This window comes from Numida meleagris, chromosome 4 (genome assembly GCF_002078875.1).
Source record: "Numida meleagris isolate 19003 breed g44 Domestic line chromosome 4, NumMel1.0, whole genome shotgun sequence".
In the NCBI taxonomy this organism is placed as follows: Eukaryota; Metazoa; Chordata; class Aves; order Galliformes; family Numididae; genus Numida; species Numida meleagris.
This window is the reverse complement of record NC_034412.1, coordinates 75,420,942-75,448,354: the sequence shown is the minus strand read 5'-3', so window position 1 is coordinate 75,448,354 and position 27,413 is coordinate 75,420,942. Positions and strand designations below refer to the sequence as shown.

Genomic DNA, 27,413 nt, shown 5'->3' with positions numbered 1-27,413 from the left:
CCCTTTCCTTTCCTTTTTTGTTTCCGCTCTCCTCTCTGCTGGTGAGGCCTCACCTGGAGTACTGTGTCCAGATGTGGATCCTCAGTACAGGGGAGATGTGGACCTATTAGAGCACATCCAGAGGAGGGCCACAAAAATGACCCAAGGGATGAACACCTCTCCTACAAGGACATGCTGAGAGACCTGCTGCTGTTCAGCCTGCAGAAGAGAAGGCTCCAGGGAGACCTGAGAGCGGCCTATCAGTATCTAAAGGAGGGGCTATAAGGAAGAAGGGGACAGACCCTTTAGCAGGGTCTGTTGTTATAGGAAAAGAAGAAATGGTTTCAAACTAAAAGAAGAGAGATTTTGATTGGATAAAAGAGAGAAGTTTTTTACAGTAAGGGTGGTGAGGTACTGGAAGAAGTTGCCCAGAGAGGTGGTAGATGCCCCATCCCTGGAGACAACCAAGGCCAGGCTGGGTGGAGCTCTGAGCAACCTGATCGAGCTGCAGGTGTCTGTGTACATTGCAAGGGGGTTGGACTAGATGACCTTTAAGGGTCTCTTCCAATTCAAAAGATTCTATGATTCTATGATGTTCTTCTGAAAACGACACACAAACCAGACATCAAAGCTCTTCCTGCAGAAACAGGGCTGTCTAAAATGCCCTTGTACTTCATTCTGACTTGCTTGAGATACTTACAGAAGGCATGCGTCCATTAGAAAAGTTACAGCTTGCATTTTTAAAGTAATACACATGCCATTCAATTTTACTATTTATTTTTAGATCGTTTCAAATTTAGTTGGTGCAGTCCTACATCTTACACAAAGTCTAACAGACCAAGACAAAAGGTTACTAATGATTGCTATTTATTTTGTTAAGTCAATAAAAAGTGCATAGTACAAGCCCTTTATCCCAGTCCAAATACTCAGTAAAAGATTACTAGGAAACCGCAAATGGCACAGATGATTTTTTGTTTGGCATAATTCAGACATTTTAAACCACTGATTTACATTAGATACATCACATCATCACTCTTCCTTTTTCAATAATGAACATTAGAAGGTTAAGTGATCTGCAGACAATACATGAATACATACAATTTCTCATTTTAGACTATAATAATTGTGTTAAGCAGACTCTAAAAATACTATTGTTTTAACAAAGTTCTAAGCTAAGGTATAATTGTAAACTTTCCTCCATATTTCCCAAGTTGCTACAACTTGTGTCTCTTACTAACTTAGCTTAAGACCCTTATTGCAGAATTAATCAATCATACCTGAAGCTTTGCATCCCACTTATCTCTTCTGCCCTTCTTTTCAAAATCTACCATAAGCACGTGGAACCAAGATAATACAGTTATGCCATTGCAAACTACATCACTAAAGGCCAGATTTCTGCCACCCTTACTAAAGCTGCTACTAGTACATTATCTCAGAGTAGTTTCACAAACTTCAGTGCAACTACCGGATGAGTAAGGCACTATTTAACATAAATAAGAGTGGCAAAACAGTCCTATCATTAGTCATTTTTAATTAAGAGTGGTGATCTGGAGGTTATGTTTAGAGAAAATATCAGAATTTAAAGGCGTACATTTTGATTTGGGATAGCGGCCTGGCTCTTTAGTAAAATATTTCACAATAAAATATTTCCAATGTTTTTCTTTTACATAGAAAATTTAAAATAGCAATTTATATGAGGAAAGCATACAGGCATAAAATCACTGGGACAATTACTCGGAGGAATTTCAAGCAAGGACAATTCATTTAGAAGTAAAACACAACATTACTCTAAACAAAAAGTTTGTTTGCCAAGACCACTAGAGCTGGGAGCACACAGTGAGCTTTATAAATACACCCATGGACATTTAAGAAAAGCAATAATGATCCTCATGAATGAGGAGCATCTGCTATAAGACTCACCAACTGCCAGCAGGATGAGGAGTGGCTTGCTCTGGCTGAAATGAAACCTGTTTCAGTTGGGAAACCTGTTTTCTGCATCCAATGGAGAAGGATTCTGCCCAAAAGTTCTTGGAGAAAAGGTAAGCGTAGCTGATAATGCACACATCTTTCTGGTTCAACAAAATGATTCTGTACTACTTCTTCTGTTCCAAATAGTATCCCAAATATAAACTTTCTAGGAAGGCAAAGAGCAAGCACAGTCAGACTGTTTGTCCCAGTGGCATCTTTACACAGTGTGGCCTGGACACCTTTAGACACAACAGGACAAACTCTCAGTTTCTCTGCTGCAACTCCATTGCTTTACATAGCACTGCACCTATGTCACTGAGAGAACTTATTTGTTTGGATTTTTGGATTTTTAACAAATACTCACTATTCCACAGAAATCTGAAGGGCAATTACATAAAGTTACAGAAGCTGTTCTTCAGGTCTGCACTGCTCCTTCACAAGGAGGCTCAGCTGGCCCACTGTTTGCCCAGAGGAGGAAAAACCCGTGCCTGCCAACCACGGGATCTGAAGTGAGATTTTTGTGAGAGCCCATTAATACAAACCGTTATGCATCTGAACAGTTAGTCCCTTCAGCTCCGTAACTAAAGTCCTCAAGAAAAAAAGGTTTCTAGAGTAAGGCCTTGAATCCCCATTTGTCTGCTCTACTGACCGTTATGGAAAGAAGCTTTGTGTTGGTAACATAAAAATGTTCTTTACGTTATTCTCATCATTTTTTCATATTGATCAAGAAAAATATACAGTGTTGCTTTTCTGTACATCTTTAAAATGTTCTTAAATTAATGTACATAAAAAATTAGTTCCCATTTGCCACAATGGGAGATGTGCACCTGTACGTGCACAGCCACACGTACACACGCATAATCACACCACACATACACACAAGTATTAGAGGGAAAAGACATGCCATATGTAGTCACCTGCAATTTTGTTATTCTACAATTACAACCAGTAGATAAGGACGAAATGTTAGGAATTGCTGATAACATACAGGTGAAAAAACCTGAACATCCAGAATGTTTTGTATACCAGAAGTTGGTAACCTCTTGGTATGACTTCCTCCTGCTCAATATACACTACATTATGGCTAAAAACTTAAGATACTGATTATTAAAAGACTAAAGGACAGAAAATTCTACCACGTTCTTCTCACTTAGATTTTTTTTTTTTATAAATTCAATAAGTAAACAAATCTGGTTTTGAAATATATATTTTTGACAATATATTGAATAAGATATATCAATAATAAGGAACATGATTAAATTAATTTTTGGTGGCATCATATTTTTGTGTACAGCTCCCAATATGTATGTCTAGGCTTTGACAGTGGCAGTTATCTCATTCACTTCTTTGCGTGCACACACATTATTTAATTCTAGTGGAAAATCCGTGCTTTTGCCAACAACCCTGAAAACTATGTTAGTGGTCCAGAGACCAGGGCAAGTATAAAATGATTTCATTTTTTTCACCACATAACTAAAATAATAGTTGCAACCACAATACAACTCTTAAAAGTATACTGGAGAAAAAATACGGATTTATCTGAAGAAAGATCAGTAATTATTTCCAATATTATAGATGCACAGGGATTTTAATTTTCTTTCCATTAATATCAGAAACCACTGCAAAGAAATTAAGATTGCTGTAACAGAAAGACACAGAGTGGAATGTCCGCAGTTACGATAACAACCAAAAAACCCTGCAATGCCTTATCATTATTCAAATTATAATCTACTAGGAATTGTAGTAACACACAAAGCAAAAATTAACTTAAAATTGAAGTAGCTAAAAGTAGTTCATGAACATAACTGCTGAATGGTAATTCTGCTCTATATAAATGAGAAAACAATAGTACTGAAGGGAGTTTTGCAGTAATCTGGTCACTTCGTTCATTTGGTCGTGCAAGGTTTTAGCTGCTGAACTTTTATGATGCTGAAAGCTCTAGTCCAGTGGTGGGGCTGGTGGTTCTTGTCCCTAGGGGAAGGAGAGAGGAAAAGAAAAAAAAAGCACACACAGGATTAGGAACAGTGCCTCACGCAGAAGAATTTAGCAATTGGAAAAAAAAAAAAAAACTCGGGAGAGTTACATTGTGCTTTCAGATCTTTCATGACCTCTATCAACCTCCAGGAATATGAGCATCAGACAACAATACTGTTTCATGCATCAGCAGTGATTATTTCCAAGATCCTATATCTAGGGTGAAGGTCACTTTCCCAAGTTTCATGATGTGATTTTCTCTACATCTCTAAAATTGCCACATAAGAAGGCAGGAGGCAGATCCAACCAGAGACAGTATCCAGAGAACAGCGTAACCAACTCTCGGGCACCTAGATCTGCTCCATCTCATGGCAGACCTTGCAGCTGGCCTTCACAATTCTACATTCACTTTGATTTTATGCATTTTCATTGTTAATAGAGTTCCAAGAAAATGGAGAAGAAAGTACATGAAAAACAATTTAAGGGAAATAAAAAAGGACTATAACACCATCTGTATTAAAACCAAATGTAGTTAAACTACTGTAGTCACTTACATTATGTGGGCTGGTGGGTTTTCCGGCTGTGCTGGAATTTCTCAGATTACTAGGTCTCAGCAAGAACAAGACAAATGCAATCACAACCCAGGCCATCACTACCATGGCAAAGCTGACGACATTGTCACCGGCGAAATTTGGTCCTGGCACTACATACAAGGAAAACTCAAGTTATAAAACAGAGTGACAGCAGTTCTTTCCTCAAAATGAAAAAAAAAAACAACAACCAAACCAAACCAAAACCAAACATAAATCTAAGGAAAATATTTTTCAATCTAATTTTCTAACTAGTTCTTCCTTGTCTTTAAGGCAAGTAATTCTTTGTTAGTGTTACACTTTTAAAAACCCCATTTCTTATCTCTTAGAAAAGAGAGAATCCATTTCATAAGACTTCACTGAAATTCTCAGAATTGCTATGAATATTTCTTAGTTTACATTAACTGAGATGTTGAGACACAATCACATGGAAATGAAACTGAGAATATCCCCTTAGACTGGTGATTAATCTTTTTGGACCAAGAAGGTCTTGCAAATACCTGCACATTTGAAAATGTCAACTTTTCCCCTCTGAAATATAATTTCAAATAATCAAATTATAGATAATGTTGTCAGGTGAAGTGTGAACCAATGTACAAATAACTAATTATGACTTATGGTACTTACATGGCTCTATTTACATTAGTATGTAAGGACCTAACATCTTCATTAATTATCTGGATGATGGGGCAGAGCCCCAGGTGGGACTGTTCAGCCTAGAGGAGAGAAGTCTCCAGGGTATGTCACCAATCTGTACAAAAACCTGAAGGGAGAGTGCAAAGAGGACAGAGCAAGGCTCCTTTCAGTGGTACTCCGTGACAGAACAAGAGGCAATGGGCACAAACTGGAACACAGGAGGCTGAACATCAGGAATCAACCGTGAAGGTCACTGAGCACTGGCACAAGCTGCCCAGAGAGAGGTTGTGAAGTCTCCACCCTTGTAGATGTTCAAAAGCCATCCAGACACGTGCTTGGGCACTCTGCTCTGGGTGTCCCTACTTGAGCAGAATTTGGTCCAGATGGACCCAGAAGTCCATGTCAACCTCAGCTGTGCTGTAGTTCTGTGACCTAACAGTGTTCACACAGCAGACCAATACTAATAGCTTCTGTTAGACCTTGTGGCTTGACCACCACACATGAAATTCGTGACATAGCATGGAATTCAACTTGATTCTCAAGATTAGCATCTTCATTTCATCAGCATCTTCATCAGTAGCTTCCCTTTCATGCTGACAATAAAGCAAGTAATATTCTAGTCCATAAAATTACATCAATCAAAGCGCTTTGCTTAGTACTGTAAAAGGCTAATTTTCTTTTCTCACTTCCTGAAAATGCACTTTCTGAAACCACAAAATCTATTATTGATTTTAAGTGCTGCTTGTTTTCAAAGGCAATTAATTCAAAGCTATAATAAATCACCTTCAGAACAAGAAGGTCTATTCTATTTTACTACTCCAGCTGAAACCTTTAACACACGAGGACACTTGTACCCATCAGATTTTTCACTTGTTTCATCAGTTCCTTAAACCATCTCATTTTGGAGCCAAGGCTGGATGCACTATTGGTTGGTAGCTGCTATTATTTAACATTTGTTAGATAACTTATACCCAGTGAACTGCATAAGTCAGTCATCTCCTTGAAGGCTATTGCTGCTGCTGAAGAACCATCCCCATCACTGTCATACTGGGTACCACTTTTATCAGAGGCTCTTCTTTGAAAGCAGTTTCCTCATAACACAGCTCAAACAGAGAAGCAGGGCACTGTGGGGAAGCTTACAGCTATTCTGCACACAGCGCTCTCTGAATGAACACTGGGGCTCTTGTACTGTCGTCCTTTACTGACATAGTACACACTCAAAAATTCTCCTGGAGGTCTGAATCCATAAAAGGTGCTATATATGAGGAGTAGTTCAAAGATAATAAATGAGAATGTTTCAGCCTTTAATTCATTAAATTCTAACACAAGACTGACTCAGAAAGCATATATAATATGACTTCACAGTATCTTAAATCTTGGATGACCTTCACTATATACAAAGGCCAGCAAAGCAGCATACAATTTGGCTTTGAATGAATAACTGCCTTACTTTTAAGCTTCCAGACAACATTAGCTGGTCCTATTAACATAGGACAGCCTGAGCTACCTGCTTTGGTATGTATGCTCAGGAGAGCAATGAAAATTCAGGTGACGTGTTACACTTGATTTCACATACAGTGCAAGGAAACAGGGACTAGTCAGGTTGCCTTCTTAGAATTTCTTGCCATTTTTGCTGAGCCACAAGTGCACTTAGTGTCCGTGGTTAAACAAGATTTAGGGTAAGTAAAAGCTACTAATTCAGCTCACACTACAGGTCAAGGAAAGCAGTAGAAGGAACCACAGTGGGAAACCACAGGGATTCCTACAATACACAATTTCTACCCAGCCTGTTTTGTAATACAGTTTGGACTGAGCCAAATGTGCCAAAACATGTTCTAGACTAAGTAAGACAACAGCTGATCTAACACAGCTTGGCCCTGTACTACCTACTCAAGGAATGCTAGATACGAAAATAAGCCACAATACAGTTTATACTATTCAAGCCACTTCATTTACAAATGACCATATGTTTTAATAATGATGTGAGATATTTCAGAATCTGCTACTTTGATCTCTTGACATAGGGAGGTGAGGATAAGCAAAGCCTCACAAAGATGGGGTGAGTCTCACTTTTCCAACCTTTGCAACACAAATCAAAAGAACAAACAAGAAGCTGTTACAGCTACTGTGAAAAATAGTATGTAGAAGTTGGGAATCTTTCACTATGAAAAGTTCCACCACAGAGGTCACAAAATAATCAAATGAGACCACCTTACGGATAAAGAACAGCCGAGTGAAGCTGAAACCAAGTAGGATGGAATTTATCCTGATGGGTAGAAAAAATCTTTTGAGAGTTCACAAAGTGATTTTAATTACAATTGATATTTTGCGGGTCATTTTGGGGTTGTCTTTTGACTTCTTGAAGATTAAAGGTTAACCTTTAAGAGTATCTCTGGGTGATATTTTCTAATATCTCCAGATAACTAGGAAACTGTCCTGTCCTGATCTCACAGATGAATGCCCCTGCCGCCATCCATTTTGATTACAGTAAAATCTAGTTCTTAATCTTCCGTTTGTGGGAGACACCAATTGCTATGGAATGCTGCGACATATTTCCCCCCTGTAAGCCATGTCACTGAGAGAAATGAAGCTTATAGTCTCACACCTGGCTAATCACAGACCACCAAATCCAGCCCAAAGTCTTTATTTTCATTGTATCTGGACCCTTGGGCTGAGCACGCCTACCTACCCAGTAACTCTGAATGAAGCCTGGGAACAGTTCTTCCCTTGGAATTCTTTACAGTTATCTCTGTGGAGGGGAAAGCTTTATGAGGGGCTGAACTGAGACTGTGGGATTACCTCTCATAGGAAATAATGACTACAGTGAGTCACAACTGTTGTTCTGTGTACAAGATATAATTGTTTGGCTTGCTTTCACCTATAGAAACAGAGACTGACAGGTACAACAGAAGGCCATATAAACTAGTCTTCCCCACAAAAAGACAAGAAGGCAAAAAAAATCTTATGTGGCCACCTCATTTAATGTCCTACTGTAAAGCAGTCAAAGCCACTAAAATGAAGAATTTCAGAAAAATAATTTCCGAAGATTGAAGGTCAACCACATCACGATCATGGAGCTGAAATCTCAAGAATTAAAATAAGCAAATGCCTTGTTAAGTACTCCTTACAAGAGATCAGTTCTCCTCTTAAAGTGCAATTTTTCGTTCAAAGAGATTGCACTCTAGAGAAAAAGAGGAAAGACTGCATTTCTTTTACTGTAGAAGTACAATCTCTGTGATGCTTTTAGTCTGCCATCTCATTGTAGTACTATTTCCTCCTTAGATGTTCAGCTTTTAACTGTTGAACTTCAATGTGGAAAGGCAAAAGTATGCTCTCTGACTTACACCTTCTTTCCACAGTGTTTTTAGCCTGGCCTGAAATGCAATGAAACCATATGAAGAGAAGTATTTTTCAGATGGATCATCAGGGAAGACAAAGAGCCTGTGGGACCTTCAGCAGATATTCACTGCAAGCTGACAAACTCAAAGGCAGGGACAAGGAGACTGAAGAGAGCCAAAGAGGACTCGAGCGGAGGAAGGGAGAAGGGAATTACCAGAAAAGGGAGGGAAGAGCTGGCAGACATTTCATGCCATTAGATCAGGCTGCTGTGACTCCTCTGGACAAGTACAACTCAAGATGAGTCACAGATTCATTTTAAAATACATAAAAATTTGGAAGTAGGGTAGACAACATTCCAGACAGTCATCTCTGACTGTTAACATTACAAACTAGTAGAGCACTGAGAATAATAGTGTTCAAAATATGAATGTGGTAAATCCAGGTCAGAACATCTGGAAATTGCTCAAACACAGAGAATAAACTCAGGTGGTGGCCTCTAATTTCTTTCCACAGGGTAGCATGACTTTGAAGGGCAACCAGCCATCAGAGTAGCCCAGTTGCAGCTGGAGAGCCTCCTTGGACTGGATGAACCACTGATACTGCAATTGGAAAGTGCACTCCAATGCACTCAATGAAATGGAGGGAAAAGTGATCAGACTCTGATGCATGCTTTACATCATAGCAGATATCTTGATAGAGAACAACCACCAAGCAGAGTGTCCAAATGCTCTCTGAAGCGGTGCTCATTTCCTCCCATACATCAGAGTGCAAATCTGAAAGCAGTGGTTCCAATCCTGGTAGGAAACTTTCCACAAGGTAACTGTTGCAACATCTCGGTGCTAACAACTGCAAATAAAAATTTAGAGCTAATAACACAGAAATGTGAGTGAGGGAGTGTTGTACTTCAGCTAGTGCTACTGTTTTGATTTGGCTCCAAATATCTAAAAAAGATCTGATACCAAGAGTTAAGAAACAAAGTGTACTCAGGAAGAATCAGTGTAGGGTGTTCCTGATAACTTCCAGCTGGTAGCGACAGCACAAGCACAACACATGACGCTGCTGTGACACAGGCTGAGCCACAGCCCTGATGTTTCCCAAAACAAAACCACATGCATTTCATCAGTTATTCCACAAACTTCCAACTTAAGAATCTGTCTATGACAACATTCCCAGCTGTGCTTCCAAAAGGAAGACCAAATCCGGGGAATGAGCAAATGGGTGGGAGTAGAACAAATTTCTTCATATCGAGGTCTGGAAATGAGGAACCAAAGGCAGCAAGTAACACAAAATGGAGCCTGGGAAAGAGGAGATCCAACTCAAACATAAGCTCATCATGATATAGCTGAAGAGAAAGGGAATGAAGCAAGAGACAGAAGATTGACCCAGAATTGTTTTAATCTATGTCTGAAAATGTCTCTAGAAGCTTCTCCAGGCTCAGTCTGTTTATTTTTGACTTTAACTCCTGGGAGTCTCACAGACCTCATGTTGGCTCAAGCACAGAACCACAGAAGAATCACAGAATAATGCGACAAATAGGCAGTCACTGTGATTGCATCAGCAAAAAAATACCTTTGCTGGAACTAAATTTAAGGCAATATAATAATGTAGAAGAGGATTTACTCTATAATTTCTGCTTTGGGTTTTTGAAACAAGCCACTGGTTTGGAACAATTGCTGCCAAATTGCCTGCATCTGCACAGACAGTTATTGCAAGGATCTCTTTCAGGATGGAAAGCTATTCGCCACAAACCGTTCACATCTCCACTGTACTATGACTATAGAGCTTGAAAGCTATCCCACAAGCTTTGTGTCTATACATAACAGAACTTACTCATTTATACAGCCCTTAGCCTGAGAGCTTCATAAATATTGATGACTCCTCAGGTTTAAATGAGAATGTATCATTGCTTGGTTTCAGCTGTGAACTGCAGCTCAGAAGGCTGCACAGCCCATCTCCTGTCATCTGCATTTCCCTCTCCTGGATTCAAGAAAAAACTTGAGATTCAAGAAGAAACTAGACACACCATCTAAGGAAGTAGACTAAAACATCTTCCCAAGGACAGGGACAGGTGCATTCGTGGGAGGAGTCATGACTGAGGTCCCAGACATACAGCTAACTTGGAAAGCCCTTAAGGCAAAAGTACAGCCAGTAGCATTGTTATGGCAGATGTGATTCCCACACCTTTTTTTTTTTTTTTTTCCCAGGGAGTATCTGGTAAAGCTCATAGCTTTTCCCATTCAGCCCATCTTGACAGTGAATCTGGGAGTGTTTCACGCTGGGAAGACACAGTGCAAGTACAACCTAGATGCCCATCTCTGAACAGGACTTACTGTAGAGTGAAGATGCAGGAACATGAGAGTGAAGGAAAGCATGCACTCACCCCAGGATCCTGGAAACCTTTACCAGCTCCCAGACCCATAAGAAACACAAGCACTTCTAGAAAAGCAACAGCAGCTCCTACTTTCAGGAGCACTGCTCAGGTGGTCCCTGGAAGCCTTACAGTAGTCCTTGATGCAGGCTAATTGAGTGAGCTCATATGCTCACTCATATAGTAAAGCAATATAGGAAAAGCAGATCCACTTCTTTTTTATTTATAAGCACTTAGCGATGTTTCCTTTAGACCATGAAAAGCATAAACAGAGTGCCTCAGGGCAAATTCACATTACTGTGTAACCTCTGCACAGCTATACTTCTCAGCAGAAGCTGGTAACGTTTGACTATCCCAGTCACGCTCATTGTTTGGGAGGTTTTTTGATGTGTTTCACAGCAAATTTCAAGGAAGTGAAATTTGCTGTGTACATATCAGTACTCTGCTTCATTAACCATACAGCCACCAAGTCAAACAGAAATGCAGTTGTGGTCTACATCAGCTTACCAGCCAAAGCTGCCTTAGCTGAATATCCAGAGATATTCAGCTTCCATGACAGTGAGGAGGAAAAATAAAGTTCTTCTCTAAATTCTCTCTTTCGACAGAATTTTAGATCATCTTACTTGCAAGTTAGTGGTAAGATACAGTAATACTTGGGGCTTGATCAGCCGTGGTGCTGGTGTACTGACATCTCCCACTTGCTCACCATCCCGTTCCATATGATGCGTCTCATGTACAAATGTTAAATCTGAGTCACAGATTCTCAGGAATTACCTCCCTCACATAATGGTTTCAGTACTGCAGTATTTGATTTCATTTATTATGTTCTTACAACATTTAATTACAGCTGTTTATTTTACTTCCATGCTCCTGATCTCAACAGTTACTCACATTCCTGAAGGCATTCTGTGTCTGTGCAGTACGACTGTGATTGTCTCAGCTAGAACAGAGAAAAAGAAAGGCATGACAGTTAGCAATGAGACTTGGTCAGCTTGTACCAAAATCAAGATTCAGTGTAATATCAGAGCACAAGTTCAAATTGTAACTCTTACTGCATACAGCTTATGGTGTGCAAAGAACCACAGGTGCTGAGGTGGTTTCTGAACGCTATTTACACAGGAACTTTAAATCACGTGACTGACTGACCCAACAACAAATGATCAGACTGTGATAATGGTTATATAGAGAGATGCAGAATTAAGGTTTCACATTTGAATTTATCAATTACTATCACTCCATCTAAGATCTTTTAAGAATTGATTTTAATTTGTATCTTACTGTTTTACCTGCTTATTTATGGATAAAAATTATAACACTGTTACCACGCATAACTGTGATGACTGCATTTACAAACTAGGTAAGCTTGCTAATTGTAAGAAAAGTCAACACTGGACAACCTGCCTATCAGTATAACTATTTTATTGATGACAGAATTCCTAGAGACAGACAAATATTATATTCTTTATCAGGAGAGGTTAGATGGATGGGATTTAATCTGCTGTATTATGGAAATAAGTTCTATTCCCTACTTAGGTAAACTACACTGATCAAAAATAACAGTTCTAAAATCACAGAATGGCTGTGATGCCTTGGTTAGAACTAAGATTTCTGTTTTGACATGTTTTATCTCACAGTAATGTCACAAATCCCAATACATCTTGTCACAACAGGCTAATCTGTTTATTATTTGTTTATTGTAAATACACAAATGCACGATAGATGTTCCATATGAAATAAATAGGTGAATAATTTCTACAAACCCAATTTCCCTTTGCACTGGCATCATTGATATGGTTCTTAGCTGTATGTAGTCATAATATTACACAAAGCACACGAAATAAACAGTTGAGCAACTGTGGGAGGAAGACACTCAGGAAACTTTAAACTCCTTTAATTACAGTGAACTTCAAAGACTAGCACAATTGAGAAAGAATTTTTAAAAAAAAGTCATTAGAGACTGATAACATTCATCCTCTGATTAATCTATAAATACCTGCTAGTAAATTTACTGGGACTACCAAAAAGTTCTTTAGGAAGTACTGGGAATTTTGGGTATCACCTTACCGCAATTTCTACAGTTAAAGGCAGCAGCAGGGGAAATTAAAGCAAATGATTTCTACTTTGTTGGCTGATGAAAGACTCAACATGAGCTGGCAATGTGTGCTTGCAGCCCAGAACCATATCCTGGGTCGCATCAAGAGAAGTGTAACCAGCAGGTCGAAGGAGGTGATTCTGCCACTCTGCTCTCGTGAGACCACACCTGGAGTACTGCATCCAGTCCTGGACTAGATAGAAAAAAATGCTTTACTGCAAGGGTGGTGAAACTCTGGAACAGGTTGCCCAGAGAGGCTGCGGATGCCCTTCTCTGGAAGTTGGATGGGGTTTTGAGCAACCTGGTCTAGAGGGAGGTGTCTCTGCCTGTAGCACAGGGGTTGGAACAAGATGACCTTAAAGGTCCCTTCCAACCCAAGTCATTCTATGATTCTATGACACTTATCTTACCAGAAAATATCATCAAAAAGTATCAAAGCATGCATACTCCCTGGCTTTCTTGCATAACAATAAAAGCTCATTTTATTTTCAACCTTTGGGAGTCTTTCTCAAGGTAGAGGCTTTACATTAGCAGATAGTACGAATCTGGAATATCTGACACCAAGACACTCCTGAACTGAGAAGACTGGATATTGCTATGACCCCATTTTAAAAATATCAACAACACACCTTCTGCTCTTATAAGGGATTAACACTGGAAGGGGCTTAATTATAATCCCTGATTTGTAAAATGCCTGCAGTTTGCAGGTATTCTTCAACACAGAATTATGCTCAGAATTAAGATAGGTAATAAGTATATGATCAGAAACGCAGTGCAGGTCGGCCAGCATATAACATTCACCTGTCCCTGCCCTGTCCCTACGATGGCTAGGGACAGTGCTGTCTCGTTTGTCCAAACTGGCAACACCACCCTGGGGTTCTCCAGCTACTATGTTATCTACCTCCATTTCCATAGGTTACACTTGTCCAAATACAACTTTTTAAAACCACGTCATTAATGTTTCTATAAAAGCCATCTCAAAAGTGGTTTACACATTTTGTATCGCCATTTCTGCTTCAAAAGCCCCCACTCTTCTTGAAAATGCCTGCTGATGCAGCATGCCACCTGCTCAAGACACAAGAAGTATTAAAGCCCTGAGATTTTGTGGGCCCAGATGGTGATGTCTGATGTTAGGATCTTGCTTGTTGTCTGTAAGATACAGAGTTTTATCGCATCAGCAAACCTGGGGACTTCTCAAAAGTCAGAACGGGCTTCAAAACTCTAGCAAGACAAGCACTACCGGAAACACCAATGACAGAAATATTTCACTAAGTGAGAAATGCCATTAGGAATTGCTCTACAGATCTCTGCTGAAAAAGAAAAAAATATAATAGCCTGCCAATATAGAAAAAAGCGTAGTTATGTATGGAGGAACAATGTAGAGATGAACTTTTACAAAGCACAATCACCCATACTCTGACAATAGGACTTCGTTTTCCAAAGGACTGAGAAAACAAACATTCAATTTCTTCCACGGTGATTGAGAAACTGATGGTACAAGGTTGGTTTAGGAACCTCAATTTACTACGTGAAATAGTTACAGAAAGAAGCAGGATAAAACTGCATTTTTATAGGTTTTTTTTAATAATACACATAAAATTCCTCTAAATTGAAAACAATACATAACCACATAATAGTGCAGATTTAATGATCCCAGCTAAAAAATTACACTGCATAGCTTCTGTGCATTCATATGCAGCAATAAAAATATTTCCTAGAAAATTAACTATTCTGGTTAATTCAAAAATTTCTTATGAAATCCACTTGTGCCAGAGAAGATGTGACTGACAGCATAGGATCATTGCCCACTGAGACTTTGAGAAGCCAAAGAAGAGAAGACAAAGCCCACTCAACTATCTCCTCATGCTCGCTTCCTTCCCAACTATACACGTAAAACTTCCCTATCCTACGAGCACAAGCTGTAGGAGTGCTCTGTATGCCACCTAACAAATTTGTCTCAATGACAAGCTATGTGCGGTTCTTCTGGGATGAAACATGGCAGATGATTGAAAATAAGCAGCAGTAAAAATAGGTTTTCCTCAATTCTCTTAGGTGAAATAGGTTGCAACTCTGTAACCCAGTACAAATTTGATATTTTACAGTCACTATATTAGACAAAAGACAAGAAAAGATTATGGCACATGCATGAAAAGCTTACCTAAGGTGAATAGTTGGAAAAGGTAATACCTTTTGCTGAAACATGACTGTTCCTTTGCCTAGCGATTATCTCTTTCCTGACAACTGTATCCTCCTTAGGGGACACAGCAGCTGCCTGATAAAAATTTGAATGTGAGACAGTTCAGTAGTCAGAGAATTGAAAAAAAGAGCAATTTAGAGGGGCTGGAAATAAACCATCCTCTGTAGTCAGGTTTTCTATTCTGACATGTAGGGGGAGTTCGGATGAACATTTGTGCAATAACAGTAAAAAGTTGAACCGGACTTTCCTTCTCAACAAAACCCACAAAAAGACTTTTCAAATACACTCTACTTTTTCAGTTAAGGAGTTGCTCAGTTTTACTGGTGAGGCTTGACCTTAAGATGCTCACAGGACTGCTACAGCTGGGAGCACTACAGAGCCAAAGAGGAAAATCTGAAGAGAGAAGTGGTTCCTAGGATAAGCGTAACTCATACTTTCAAAGACATCAAGTATTATCAAGGGTGATTTGGGTTTTATTTGTATTTCAGAGATTCTAGTGTTTTCAAAAGCGTGAATGTAGTGAGTGACAGACAGCTGACTGCCTGGCCTGACGCCCACCCAAATCAAGTAACAGCCTTTTCGTATTTTTTCAGTATATTTCGGATCAGGCCCTTAAAAAGAACACAGAAATTAGGTGAGTGAAATGCCTGAGCTGATTCAACAAAAGAAGAAAGAGTGGCAGATGTTACAACCTAAACATTTATAGAAATCCTTATTTTCTGCTACATAAATGACAAGTTTTATACCTGAATTTTAACATTCTCTGTGCAGTTTGTCATCCAAATATAACAAATGTCTCGGTGCACGTGAACTAATGAACTAATTTACTGTTTATCCCAAAATGAGGTATGCACAAGCTATAAGGAGCACTAAAACGAAAAGGCTCCCTACTCCTTAGTTTTTGTATAGTACAGACTTGCAGGCAATATAAGTAAAAGTACTAAGTACAAATGTATGCACATTACTTACAATTCAACTGTAAACTTTAATTCCTTCAAAGTACATTTAAAATCTTGAACAATGTAAAACAATTTAAATTAATAATCCACACACCACAAGAACTCATGGTCAATATGAGTATCTGGTTTACATGAAGCCCCTCATAAAAAGCTTCTTGCAGCTGGGAGGCATTGGGGGCTGAGTTATGGTAAATCAGTGTCTGCTTGCCGACATCTATTGACTGTAGTCCTGACAAAAGGCCAAGAAAAAGAACCAAAAAAGAAATGGAGGTGCTTTTACCGGTAAGAGAGAAAAGTCTTTCCCAGGACGCTCAAATAAATTTTGCACTGAGGAAAAAAAAAAAAAAAAGAAAAGCAGCACATTTAAAATGGCTCCCAGTTCAAATTTGAAGTAGCTCTTTCTTTTATTTTTTTTTTGCACAGGAGACAGAGCTTGCAGCCCCACTTCACACTAATACAGCAGTGTTTAGGTCCCACTCCCTGATAAAATATATGAAGTATCCGTCATATGAAGTATATATGAAGTATCTGTTGGTTTTGCGTCAAGAGCACCCACCCTCTGAGCATGCCTGGAGCCTGGCTGGTCCTGCTGCAAATCATGCCGTGCTGACAGAAGCCAGCAGAGGTTTTAGCAATGACAGCCACCACCCTCCATAGTCCCTAGCAGCGGTCAAAGCATGACTAGCCGCAGCAAAGTGGCCCCACTATCAGCTTTGGAAATTTTTTTCTGAAGCTACTGTAATGAGTGAAGTTTCTATTTTTTTTCCCATGCAAGCCTAATGGAGGAGCAGACAAACATGCTGCTGTGCGGTGAAGTCAGGGCGTGAACTTTTCATGCACGCTAGCTGCTCGAAGCAGCGAGCCCAGTGAACCAGCTTCGTCTAGCTCAACAGAGAACTCGTTTTTCCAATACAGTGACCTCAGCCTCTGGGATCATTTCAGTCTTCCTATGAAAGAAGTTCCGCTGCTTTGCATTTCCCACTCAGCACAGACAGCTACTGTGGAGGACTCAGACATCTGCCCACCTTCACAGTAACTTCTTCTTGCGTCAGCTCCCTCACTTCCTCTTCAGAAGACTTTTCTGAAACTCTCCAGATGACTTTTCGGAATTTGCTGCCCGGGAGTGCCACAAACCCCAGGACTGGTCCTGCAATCTCTGCTCAGAAAAACTGTGTTTTTCATTAGAGTTGACAGCAAATTCTTGAGGTAAACTTTAGCTTTTTAAGAGTTAAGTATATTATTAGGGTTAAAAAAAAAGGCAAAGCATAAAGTTGACAAATATCAGGAAGAGAGTGATGATGACACAGCTCACAAGTTCATCATTTCCCAGAAGAAATAGTGGCATAATCCCTGTCCAAAAGCACTTCCCAACTCTTAAAACAGTGTAATAAATAGGTAAGGAAACAAGAGGAACAAGACTAGTAGCGGGAGCACAAGGCAATAATCAATGAAGTCTACTGTCAGTGGCAGATGAGCTGAAAATAAATTGTTTATGTAGCAAGAATTAAAACTACTGCCTTTTAGAGAAACTTCTGAAATTGCTCAAAGCAGAAATAAGTCCTCAGAAAAGTCATGACTGAAAAATTAGCAAGTTTATGTGCCAGGTCAAGAAAAGATTCCCATACCAAAGACTGCAGTGGAAGAAAGCCCAGAGAAATGTGTGAAAGAAACAGATAAATTAGGTACCAAGATAAGAAGACAGAAATGCATAGCGGTGGCAAGGAAGAGGACAGGTAAGTAGGGAATTAAGGACAAATAACTAATGATGTGGTCATTTATCCCATGAATAAAAGTAAGTTTAAAATGGAACCATAAAGATTGTTGATAGAAAATTCTGTGTGATAATAAAGGCAAAATATCATCCCTTGTGAAGATACCTTTTTTGCAATTCAGATAAGTTGTAAGCTCTGCCTTTTCTCTCCAACTATGCCAGAGGATGACAACCCCGTGACATATTCCTGATTGGGATCTGATGCTTCTGGGTAATGAAATCACTGTTTAAACTTTGTTGGCAGCCACATCCAAAGTATATGAATGATTTAGTAAACAACGTGATAAATAAATTGCTGTGGTACGATAGGCCAGTCCCAAATATGGGCCAGGCTGCACATCAAACTGAAGTATTATCCACAGAGTTCGGATTTAAAGATGCATAAAATTGACGCCTACATGCATTATTCTGCTACAAGCTGGCCAACAGAAATAAGAGCAAAATAAGGTGGAAAGAAGGGCATGGAATTAAACTGTCTTTTAAATTGCATTTGCTTATCTTAGAGATACAAGAAAGAAAACAGTGAACACCGCCTTCCCACCTCCCACATTTTTATGAGCAAGCGCAGAATTAAGAGAAAATAAATGCATGCTCATAGTGGGACAGAGTAACAGACTGCTACAAAAATATTGAGTTTGGTGCTGTATGGTGACAAACAATTTTCTCCCCCACAGCAACACTGAAGAAATAATGGATGGTACCTTTCAGAGCAGCATTCCTAGCTTACAAACCAACTCTTGAGACTCAGAGCCACCATCCAGTTATGTCAGAGGGAGAACATTACACTGACTTCCATACTAAAAGACACGACATTTTATGGACGAAGATGCAGCAGTAAGTGTGAATGCACTGGAACCCTGATCTGGGCAAGAGCTTGTTCCTTCTTGTTTTCTCATTTCTCCCAGGATTGCTGATTCACCTTGGTGCCACATAGATCCACCTTGTCAACTCTTCCCTCATTTTCCTCCAATTGTATAACTTTTACTGGCATCTCATTTTATAATTTTGCTGGGCTTGAGGGCCTGGGAATGACTGACATCCTTGATGAACGTGAAGCAGAATGAATTAGCAGAAAAAGAGAGTCACGTGAAAGAAGATGAAGTAGTGTGAAAGTCAGAGTCACCATAAGAAGCTCACAGAGCCTCTGATGACACGAAATATTAGACAGCAAATGGTAAGATAGAAGTTACGGAACGATGTTACTCCAGAAAACATTGAGAATATTCATGAACAACATAAGTATATCTCCCAAGACATCATTAACAAACTTGTATCTAAAATACAAACACAGAATACACTATTGGGTTTTCTTGGGTTTTTCATTTCAGCTGAAATGAAAAACATGCTCCCGTGAAGACAGCCTTCAAGGAAAAGGCTTAGAACTAGGAGTTCTACCAGTTTGTTGTGAGCGTTGATTACATCCATATGTGGCCTGAGAAATAAAGTACAACATTCCTCAAATGAGATGGCTATAACACAGCACGAGTTCAGGCATCCATCACACAGCTTCCATCAACGAACAACTATTGCTGGAATATCAAGCTGCCAGAATTTTTTTTTTTTTACACTAATTGTAATATTGTCATACCACACAACCTCTATTTTAAGACAGTCATGAGGGGTGACTGAGACATTATATTTTTATAAATGCATGTATTTAAGTGTAATATATTTACACATAGATATATTTATAGCATATTTAAATATAACTTTTAAAATTTACTGGTTATATATGTATTTACCAATACATTTATTCTTATATATAGCATTTGGAGAAGAGGAGACTGAGAGGTAACCTCATTAATGTTTATAAATATGTAAAGGGTCAGTGTCAGGAGGATGGAGCCAGGCTCTTCTCAGGGACATCCACTGATAGGACAAGGGGCAACGAGTGCAAGCTGGAACATAGGAGGTTCCACATAAAAATGAGAAAAAACTTATTCACAGTAAGGGTAACAGAACACTGGAATGGGCTGGCCAGAGAGGTTGTGGGGTCTCCTTCTCTGGAGACATTCAAAACCCACCTGGACGTGTTCCTGGATGACCTAATCTAGGCATTCCTGCTTTGGCAGGGGGATTGAACGAGATGATCTTTCGAGGTCCCTTCCAATCCCTGACATGAGGGCTGTTCTAAAAGTAATGCCTCCTGTTTTATTATGTTGACCCATGATGTCAGAGGTGGTGGGAGGGCAGTAGAGGTTGAACCTTCCTGCCAGAATTCCACTACGTTTTGTTGCCATGTGACAGATGGCAGCAGAGGGGCACTCTGACAAAATGGCATCTGACTTGGAGGTGTGTATGAAGCAAAGGTGTGTCACTGAACTCCTCCATGAGGAGAAAATGGCACCCATTGACATTCATCAACACTTGCTGAATCTTTATGGAGACCAAACAGTGGATGTGAGCACAGTGAGGCAGTGGGTGATGTGTTTCAACAGTGGATCACCTCCGCTGCTGCAGATAATTTTAAGAGTGTGGCCTACAGGCTCTTATTCATGACTGGTGAAAATGCATAGCTAATGGTGGTGGTTTTGTTGAAAAACAGTGTTTTGTAGCTGAGAATTTGCTCTGTTAAATGGTGTAATTAAGTTCTTCTTATCTGTTGCAGTTTTCATGGAAATAAATAGGATGTATTACCTTTGGACTGACCTACGTATATGCATATGTACACACACACAGAGGTTAAAAAGCAGCAGCTTCTATCATGCTGCTAGACTTAGGAATGGGAAATACAAGGCACCTTCAACTTTCAATGAGGTCCTAAAACTTAACTCCATATAGGAAAAAAGTTGACTTGATGGGACCCAAGTAGACACCTTTCTTCATGGCATTTTTTTTTTAAAACACTCATCTGTCTAGAAAAATAGCCTTCATTTATACTGCTTGATCTAGAATTAGTTTTTAGTTCACAGACTATTAGCAGCACGTGATTTCTGAGGCCTTAACTTGTGCAGTGCCAGCACCTCGAGCACCCAGTGAGCAACTCAGTTGGGCAAAGGGGGCTTAGGACAGGCTTGCATCCTGCCACTCTACCCTTATTTCTTTATTTTTTCTTATTCTTATTCCCTTATTTCTTTATGTTTTATTCTTTTGGCTCAGTGACCTAGGAGGTGCATCACGACTCTCTCCTGCATCTCAGAAGGATGATAGTTTCTTCTTTGTCCTAATGAGCAGCCTGATGTTCAGCTCTTGCAAAAGGTCCTTTCTGAATCACCCTGGGCTACAAGAAACCAGGAATTGAAGGCACAGGTTGGGTGGAAAAGGGGACAGTAAGAGTAAAATGTAATTTCATGCTCTCTGGCTGCCTGGCTAAGAGCTATACACAGGAAGCAGTAGCAACAGCTATTAGAAGAATTTGGAAGGCAAATGCCACAGAACGTGTAACAAGTCTCCAGGCCGACTTCCATATTTAGAAGGTCACCTTAAGGTATCACAAATTCATTCAGGGTAGTTCTGTTCTGCTTTCAATAGAAGGCCACGTCAGTAAGGTAGCTCATTCTTGCTGCAAGCCTGAAGGACTATTTAAGCCAGGCTTATCTGTGCTGACATCTTGAGAACTTTTGAACCATTTGAAGCACACAATGCGGATCTATTTTAGTCATCTGTGTTTATTCTGTGCTGTTTGCACAAGGTCTCACTCAGCCAGGATTCATGGCTATGCTGGATACTATTCCAGACCATGCGAGTTTATGATAACAAGACTAAAATGACCCAGCCAAGAGAATTACGACAGAAGAACATTTGAACCATTTTTTTTCTGAAATACCTTGAAAATTTGCATCTTTTTGCAATAAAAATCCAAAGACACCTCAAAATATGAGGCAGATTAAAATAAAGACATATATATTTGCTCTGTATTCTCCAGAGTTTTTGAGACATTCAAGCCTTCCGATAAAGTAACATAACTAGACATGGGCCATTACTCTGCAATTAGCTACAGAAGAATATAGCACAAAGCTGTAATTCCCATAGAAGTCTGTAAGGCCATCATATCTCGGCAGAACTGCTGGCAGTTCATCAGAATGGGTCCTACAGTATTACAGAACTAAAAATGCTTTGGGTAAGGAACATATTGCTCATTTTTGTAGAACCTAGTATGAGAAAATTCTAAATCAAATAATATCGTATCAGAGAAAAAAAAGCAGAAAAAAGGGACCTTTATGTCATACAAAGTTATGTGCCATTGGCTCACTTTGACATTTCTAGCAACTTTAAGTAGTCATACACCCATCTCAGGCTCCATGAAAGATGCTCTCTGCATGATTATCCCAAACACATACACTGTGGTTTCAGTCTAGTTTTCAGACTTGTACTGGACCTAGGAATCATGGATCACACATGCTTACTCAGAGAACACAGAAGTTTGGAGGAGTAACATAGTGTGATCAGATTTTCATTTTGCAGTAGAAATTCAAAAAAGGGAAATATGAAAATTTAAATATAACAACATTATAATCCAGAGGTTTGCAATCCTCTGCCACAACTAAGACAGAAATAATTTCCACATGATGCCTCAAGAACATCTTTCACTTGGTTCTTTCAAACAACTGGCCTCTTGTATAACTGAGTCCCCCCGATTGAAGTATTTTTAATGTCTGTTGTTTTTCCCTCTTGAACTTTAGCTCTTCTTGTCAAAATAAGTTTTGTAGATGGAGGAGACAGAACAGGAGATAAAGTCATGCAAGCTAACAGATCTGTTATTGTCTCTTAATAACTCTTATGTATCTGCAGAGGGTGGAAAATCTGGTGATATTTTTCTTCAGTGCCTATTTCCTTGTATGGAAGTTCCCAATTATCTGCTATATCCGTAGAGTAAATAGTGAACCCAATGTACAATAGTCAAATTGTTAAACAACTCCAAATCACAACAGATGGTGCAATGGGTATTACATACTGGAAATGATATTTACGAAGTCCCAGTCAAAGACTTGAGATTCTGTTGTTTGCTAGGAATACTTGGAAATCATAATAGCTGCTTATTATTTAGGAGGGCCGTGCTACAGGAGTTTACTATGTGCAAAATACCAAAGAGAACCCTGACAAATCCACTTCAGGAAAAATGACAGAACATTTAGGAGAAGATAACTCAATGCCACTGATGCAACTGTGTACAAGTTGTAAGAACTGTGGGTATGAATGGTATCTTCCAGTTAACCTAATAAGCAGTAAAAAATCTTTACAAATGTCATGCACATTAAAGATACACAATCTATTGTTTGTAAAACCTTTATAGTATTACGAATTAAGAAAAGGAGACAAAACAGAACTGCACTCAGTCAAGTAGAAGGACAGAAAAATAGTTAAGCCACATAGCTTTGCAATAGTTAGGCTTTTTAAAACAAACTGCTTGTTTCTTTGTAACTTTCTGTGGTATTGCTAGTAGCAGAGAGGAAGAGTTTAAATGACAATAACAAGGCTTTTTCTTTGAATAAGCATTAACGTAATAAATTGTAATGACAAGATGAACTGAAGTATACATTAGGGGTAGAGACAAACTATATTTTATCTATACAAAATTATAATGTATTCATCCACAAATTATTGTACTTGGAATACCAAATACATTTTATAAGAGTTTCAAAGTAATTGCACCAATTAACTTAGAAATTAGAAGTCACACTTCAGAAGTTAAAAAGAGAACTTCAGAATGTAAACAGACTTTTTGACCTCCTACTGCCCTTGGTATAACACTACCATTGAAATTTTCCATACAGTTAACTCTAATGAAAATCCTGTGTATTTGAATACGTATATTTTAACTCTACATTTAATAGCCATAACTGAATACACTGCAACTTCTTAATTAGCAGAAACCTTAATTCTTATCAGCATTGGTCTATACAGTTATAAATAAATTCGTCTGTGAAATTACTTTACTAAGTAATTACTTTACTAACCCAAAAGTGAGTTATTAAATTCTTTACATAAATCATGTTGTATTTGCATAATGTAACTACTGCACTGAAGAATTCTAAAAGTCCATTTCCATTCTTGAGCATCTCTCATAACTACATTGTTCTTCTAATAAATTTGATCTTAACTCTAAACTTCTGAATTTACAGTGCTTGGTCTGGAGATAATTACAACAACCTGTTGGGTCCTGACAAGTACTCCCAAACAACATCATTCCAATGTGCTCCCATGTGTTTTACACCTATCAACAAGAATTAACAAGGTAGCAGTAGGGAACCATTCTGGCTATAAACTGTGGCTGGATTCCCTCCTCATCATGCTAGGCAGACTACCTAGCTTCCTTGCATCCCAGTTTGGAATGATTTTGAGGAACTAACTTTCAGAGCTGGTAGGTACCCAGACTCCATTGAGATCTGTGGAGTTCAGCAGCATTGAAAAACTATACCCAAGGATTCCTTTTAAAACGAATGGTAGAATTCCTGTTTTCTCACACTGTGTGCATTTGACTGACGGAACAAAAAGCTCAGAAAGCAAACACTTAGTGAAGCATCAAAATTACAGATACAATAATGGAGATTTAGCAAGTATGCTAAATCATGCAACGGGTCACTTGAAGATGATACTCTTGCCCTGACAAAGTTATGAGACTTTTCCTTTCTAGATTCTGCTGAATTATCGCAGCCGGTGATCTGCTCTTCTATATTCACTAGCAGCTGTCTTGTCTTTTACAATAGATGAAATCTGGCATTTCCCACTACTCTTCACGGTTTCAGATGTTGATTCATATGATCTTATCGGAAATTGAACACTGAGCAATAAACTCAATTCTTGCAGCTACACAGGAACACTGTTAGACTGGTATTGGTATAGACTAGAATCCTCCAACCACAGCAAAAGAGCACTGGCTGACTCATGCCACTGTCTTTAGGTATCTTCCAGCAAAAAAGGAAAAGGTGAGGAATGCAAAAGCATGGACAAAAGTCTGGGCCATACTGCTTCGGATTTGCATCTGACAAGCCCCAGTGGAAAAAGTAGCAAACACACATTCTCCTTCCTCCCTCCCAATTTCCTGGAGCTTCCTCTGCACCATCTTATCGTGTGTCCAGAGGACTCAAGGTCCAGAGTCAACACAAGAGATGCACACAGCACATATCTCATAAGAACTAGGCAAGAATAATTCCTGGGACAGAACACATGTCCACGCGAGGGCAGCAGGGAGCAAAGGGGAATTACAAAGCTCATCTATCATTCAACAAGCAAGACAAAGGGCATATGAGTTATTATTGTCCAAAAGAAAATGTATTTGCTATTCTCTCACAAAAACAATTAGCAAAGAACAGGTTCTCAGGGTCAGCCCCTGCTGAGCAACATCCTGTGGCCGCAGTGATGTGCTCTCACTGCATCAGAAGTCATGCAGTGACTGGGAAAGCGGAGAGTATTTTGAAATTGGGCCCCTAGCTGTAAAGTATGGGCTAGTATGGCTGGGCCCTGGCACAAAGACTCCACAGAAGTCTCTTACTTACTGGCACAATGCTGAACCAATAGCAGTGATCTTTCAGAACTGCATAAGTAGACAGAAGGATGTAACTATTCCTCTTTACTCAGCACCTTCAGCCTGCATCCAGTCTCAGACTCCCCTATATGTGACATGTTCATAAACCAAAGCGGATTCAGCAGAGGCTCACCAGGGGCTGGAGGACTTGCTCTGTGAGGGGAGCCTGAGGTAGCTGGGCTCACTCTGCCTAGAGAAGAGACTGTTTTGGATTAATATAACTGCAGCCTCCAGCATCTAAAAGAGGTTACTGAGAGGACAGAGATTAGCTCTTCACAGTAGTGTATAGCAGAGGGTATGATACATTAAACTAAAACAGTGGACAGAACAAAAATTCTTCACCAAAAGGACTGTGAAATATTGGAGAAGGCTGCCCCAAGAGGCTGTCAAATGCTATCTTTCAAGGCTTTCAAGACTCATTTGGAATAAAAGCCCTGAATAATCCAGTCTGAATTCACTGTCAACCCTGCTCTGAGTAGAAGGTTGACCTAGGTGTTTCTGGCCTGAATGATTCTGTCAATGCTAGCAAATAGGCACACTTGCCTTTCACTCTATGCACCTACATCCCCTAAACATGTCTGCTGCCAGCTGAGTCATGAGATAAGACAGCGAGTCAACCGCTCATGACTTGTGAGACTCAGGCAAGCATAAGCTGCACCATACTTGGAATCTACCAAAGGGAAATATTATCAGTCCCATGAAGCACATGGAATCAGCCATACAAAAATGCTCTGTTTGTCTGGTGTCATTTTAAGCTTCTGTACAGTGGGGCACTATACAGATTTGAGTTGTCTGACAAACCAGCTTTGATGCATAGCACAAGGATTTCCGTGGTCATGTGAGACAAGTGCTGGGCCTTTCCTCTTGTCCTTGTAGAGGATGGTTTTGCCTTCTGCTGCAGCCAGTGACTGAGCCCTCCCACCGAGAGAAGCCAGTTGTGTTGTTCTGGTTTTATTTTGTTTGTTTCCAGCGCTGCTGTAATATGGTCTACATGTGATTTTGAGGAAGCATTCTTGGTATGTGGGCCCAGAAGCCCGAAGTGAAAAGATGGTAGCACAGGTTCTGCAGCGCTGTGTTATGGACATCTGTGGTGAACTCTGATTACTCTGAGCAGAATAATGTTAAAAAAATAAAAATGAGGTTATTCAGGCTTCCTGAGAGCACAGGTATCTATCTGGCATACTCAGTAACTTAAAAGGAAATGTAGATCCTAAGGAAGAAAATGGGATAAAAACAAATTTTTGAACATCCACAAAGAGAATTACATGAAACAGAACTCAGTACTCACAACCATTGGCTTCTCAAATTCAGTAGTTTTTAAAGCACAGTTCAAAAAATAAAGACATCGTTATCTTGCCGTATGAGCAGGTGGAATTTCATATGTGTGGTATTACTCTGAACTCAGAGAGTTTGCAGGATAGTTTCTTTGTTTTTGTGCAGACTTTTCTAGTTACAGAGAAACATTCCAATAGAAATAATGCCAGTGCTGTAGAAACACAGCCCTGGGAAATCAAGAGAAAGCTATCATCTTTACTAAGGACTCAAATATTCATCAGAGAGTCATTTATAGAGATTCTAGCTGTACATGCAACTGAATAAGCAAAACCAAAAACATCAGCAACTGCAAGTGTGCAAGTGCTGAAGCAATGTCTGTATAACCACACTTCCAAATACAAATATTCTCATATTATCCTTACCAGATTAATCAGTCTTCTCATTGCATGTTCATGTGAGCAAATGCATTCACAAGGATCAAATCCACCTTCCGCCATGGTTCTCGGGATAAACCTGAACTTTTCTGTGAACACCTAAGAAGAGTAAGAATAAAAGTACAATGAACTCTTTTTCAACTGACCTTATTTTACAGAGACTCCCACATCAAATTTCAGCTCATTTAATGCCAGGGTGAAAAAGCAAAACAAAACAGGGTAATCCTATTATTCCTTTGGCAGCATGAATAAAGAAGTCTGGTATGTGCAGTTGCATTTTGATGTTGCTGAAAGCAGAGTCTCACGCAGGCTTCCTTAGAGATCAAAATAATTTTTTGCAAAAAAAATTTTTTTTTTTTCCTATCT

General features: G+C 39.4%; 1 protein-coding gene and 1 long non-coding RNA gene across 2 annotated transcripts; both read right to left on the bottom strand.

Annotated features, from left to right (window-relative positions):
- SMIM14 (small integral membrane protein 14) lies at positions 830-27,146 on the bottom strand. The gene is made up of 4 exons (XM_021395738.1): positions 27,036-27,146; positions 11,746-11,794; positions 4,476-4,624; positions 830-3,918 (listed from the first exon to the last, which is right to left on the bottom strand). Exons 1-4 carry the CDS (start codon positions 27,108-27,110, stop codon positions 3,886-3,888), a joined length of 306 nt encoding a protein of 101 aa, XP_021251413.1. The 5' UTR covers positions 27,111-27,146; the 3' UTR covers positions 830-3,885.
- LOC110398253 lies at positions 16,109-19,759 on the bottom strand. The gene is made up of 2 exons (XR_002438285.1): positions 17,128-19,759; positions 16,109-16,429 (listed from the first exon to the last, which is right to left on the bottom strand). It is a non-coding gene; the product is annotated as an uncharacterized LOC110398253 (long non-coding RNA).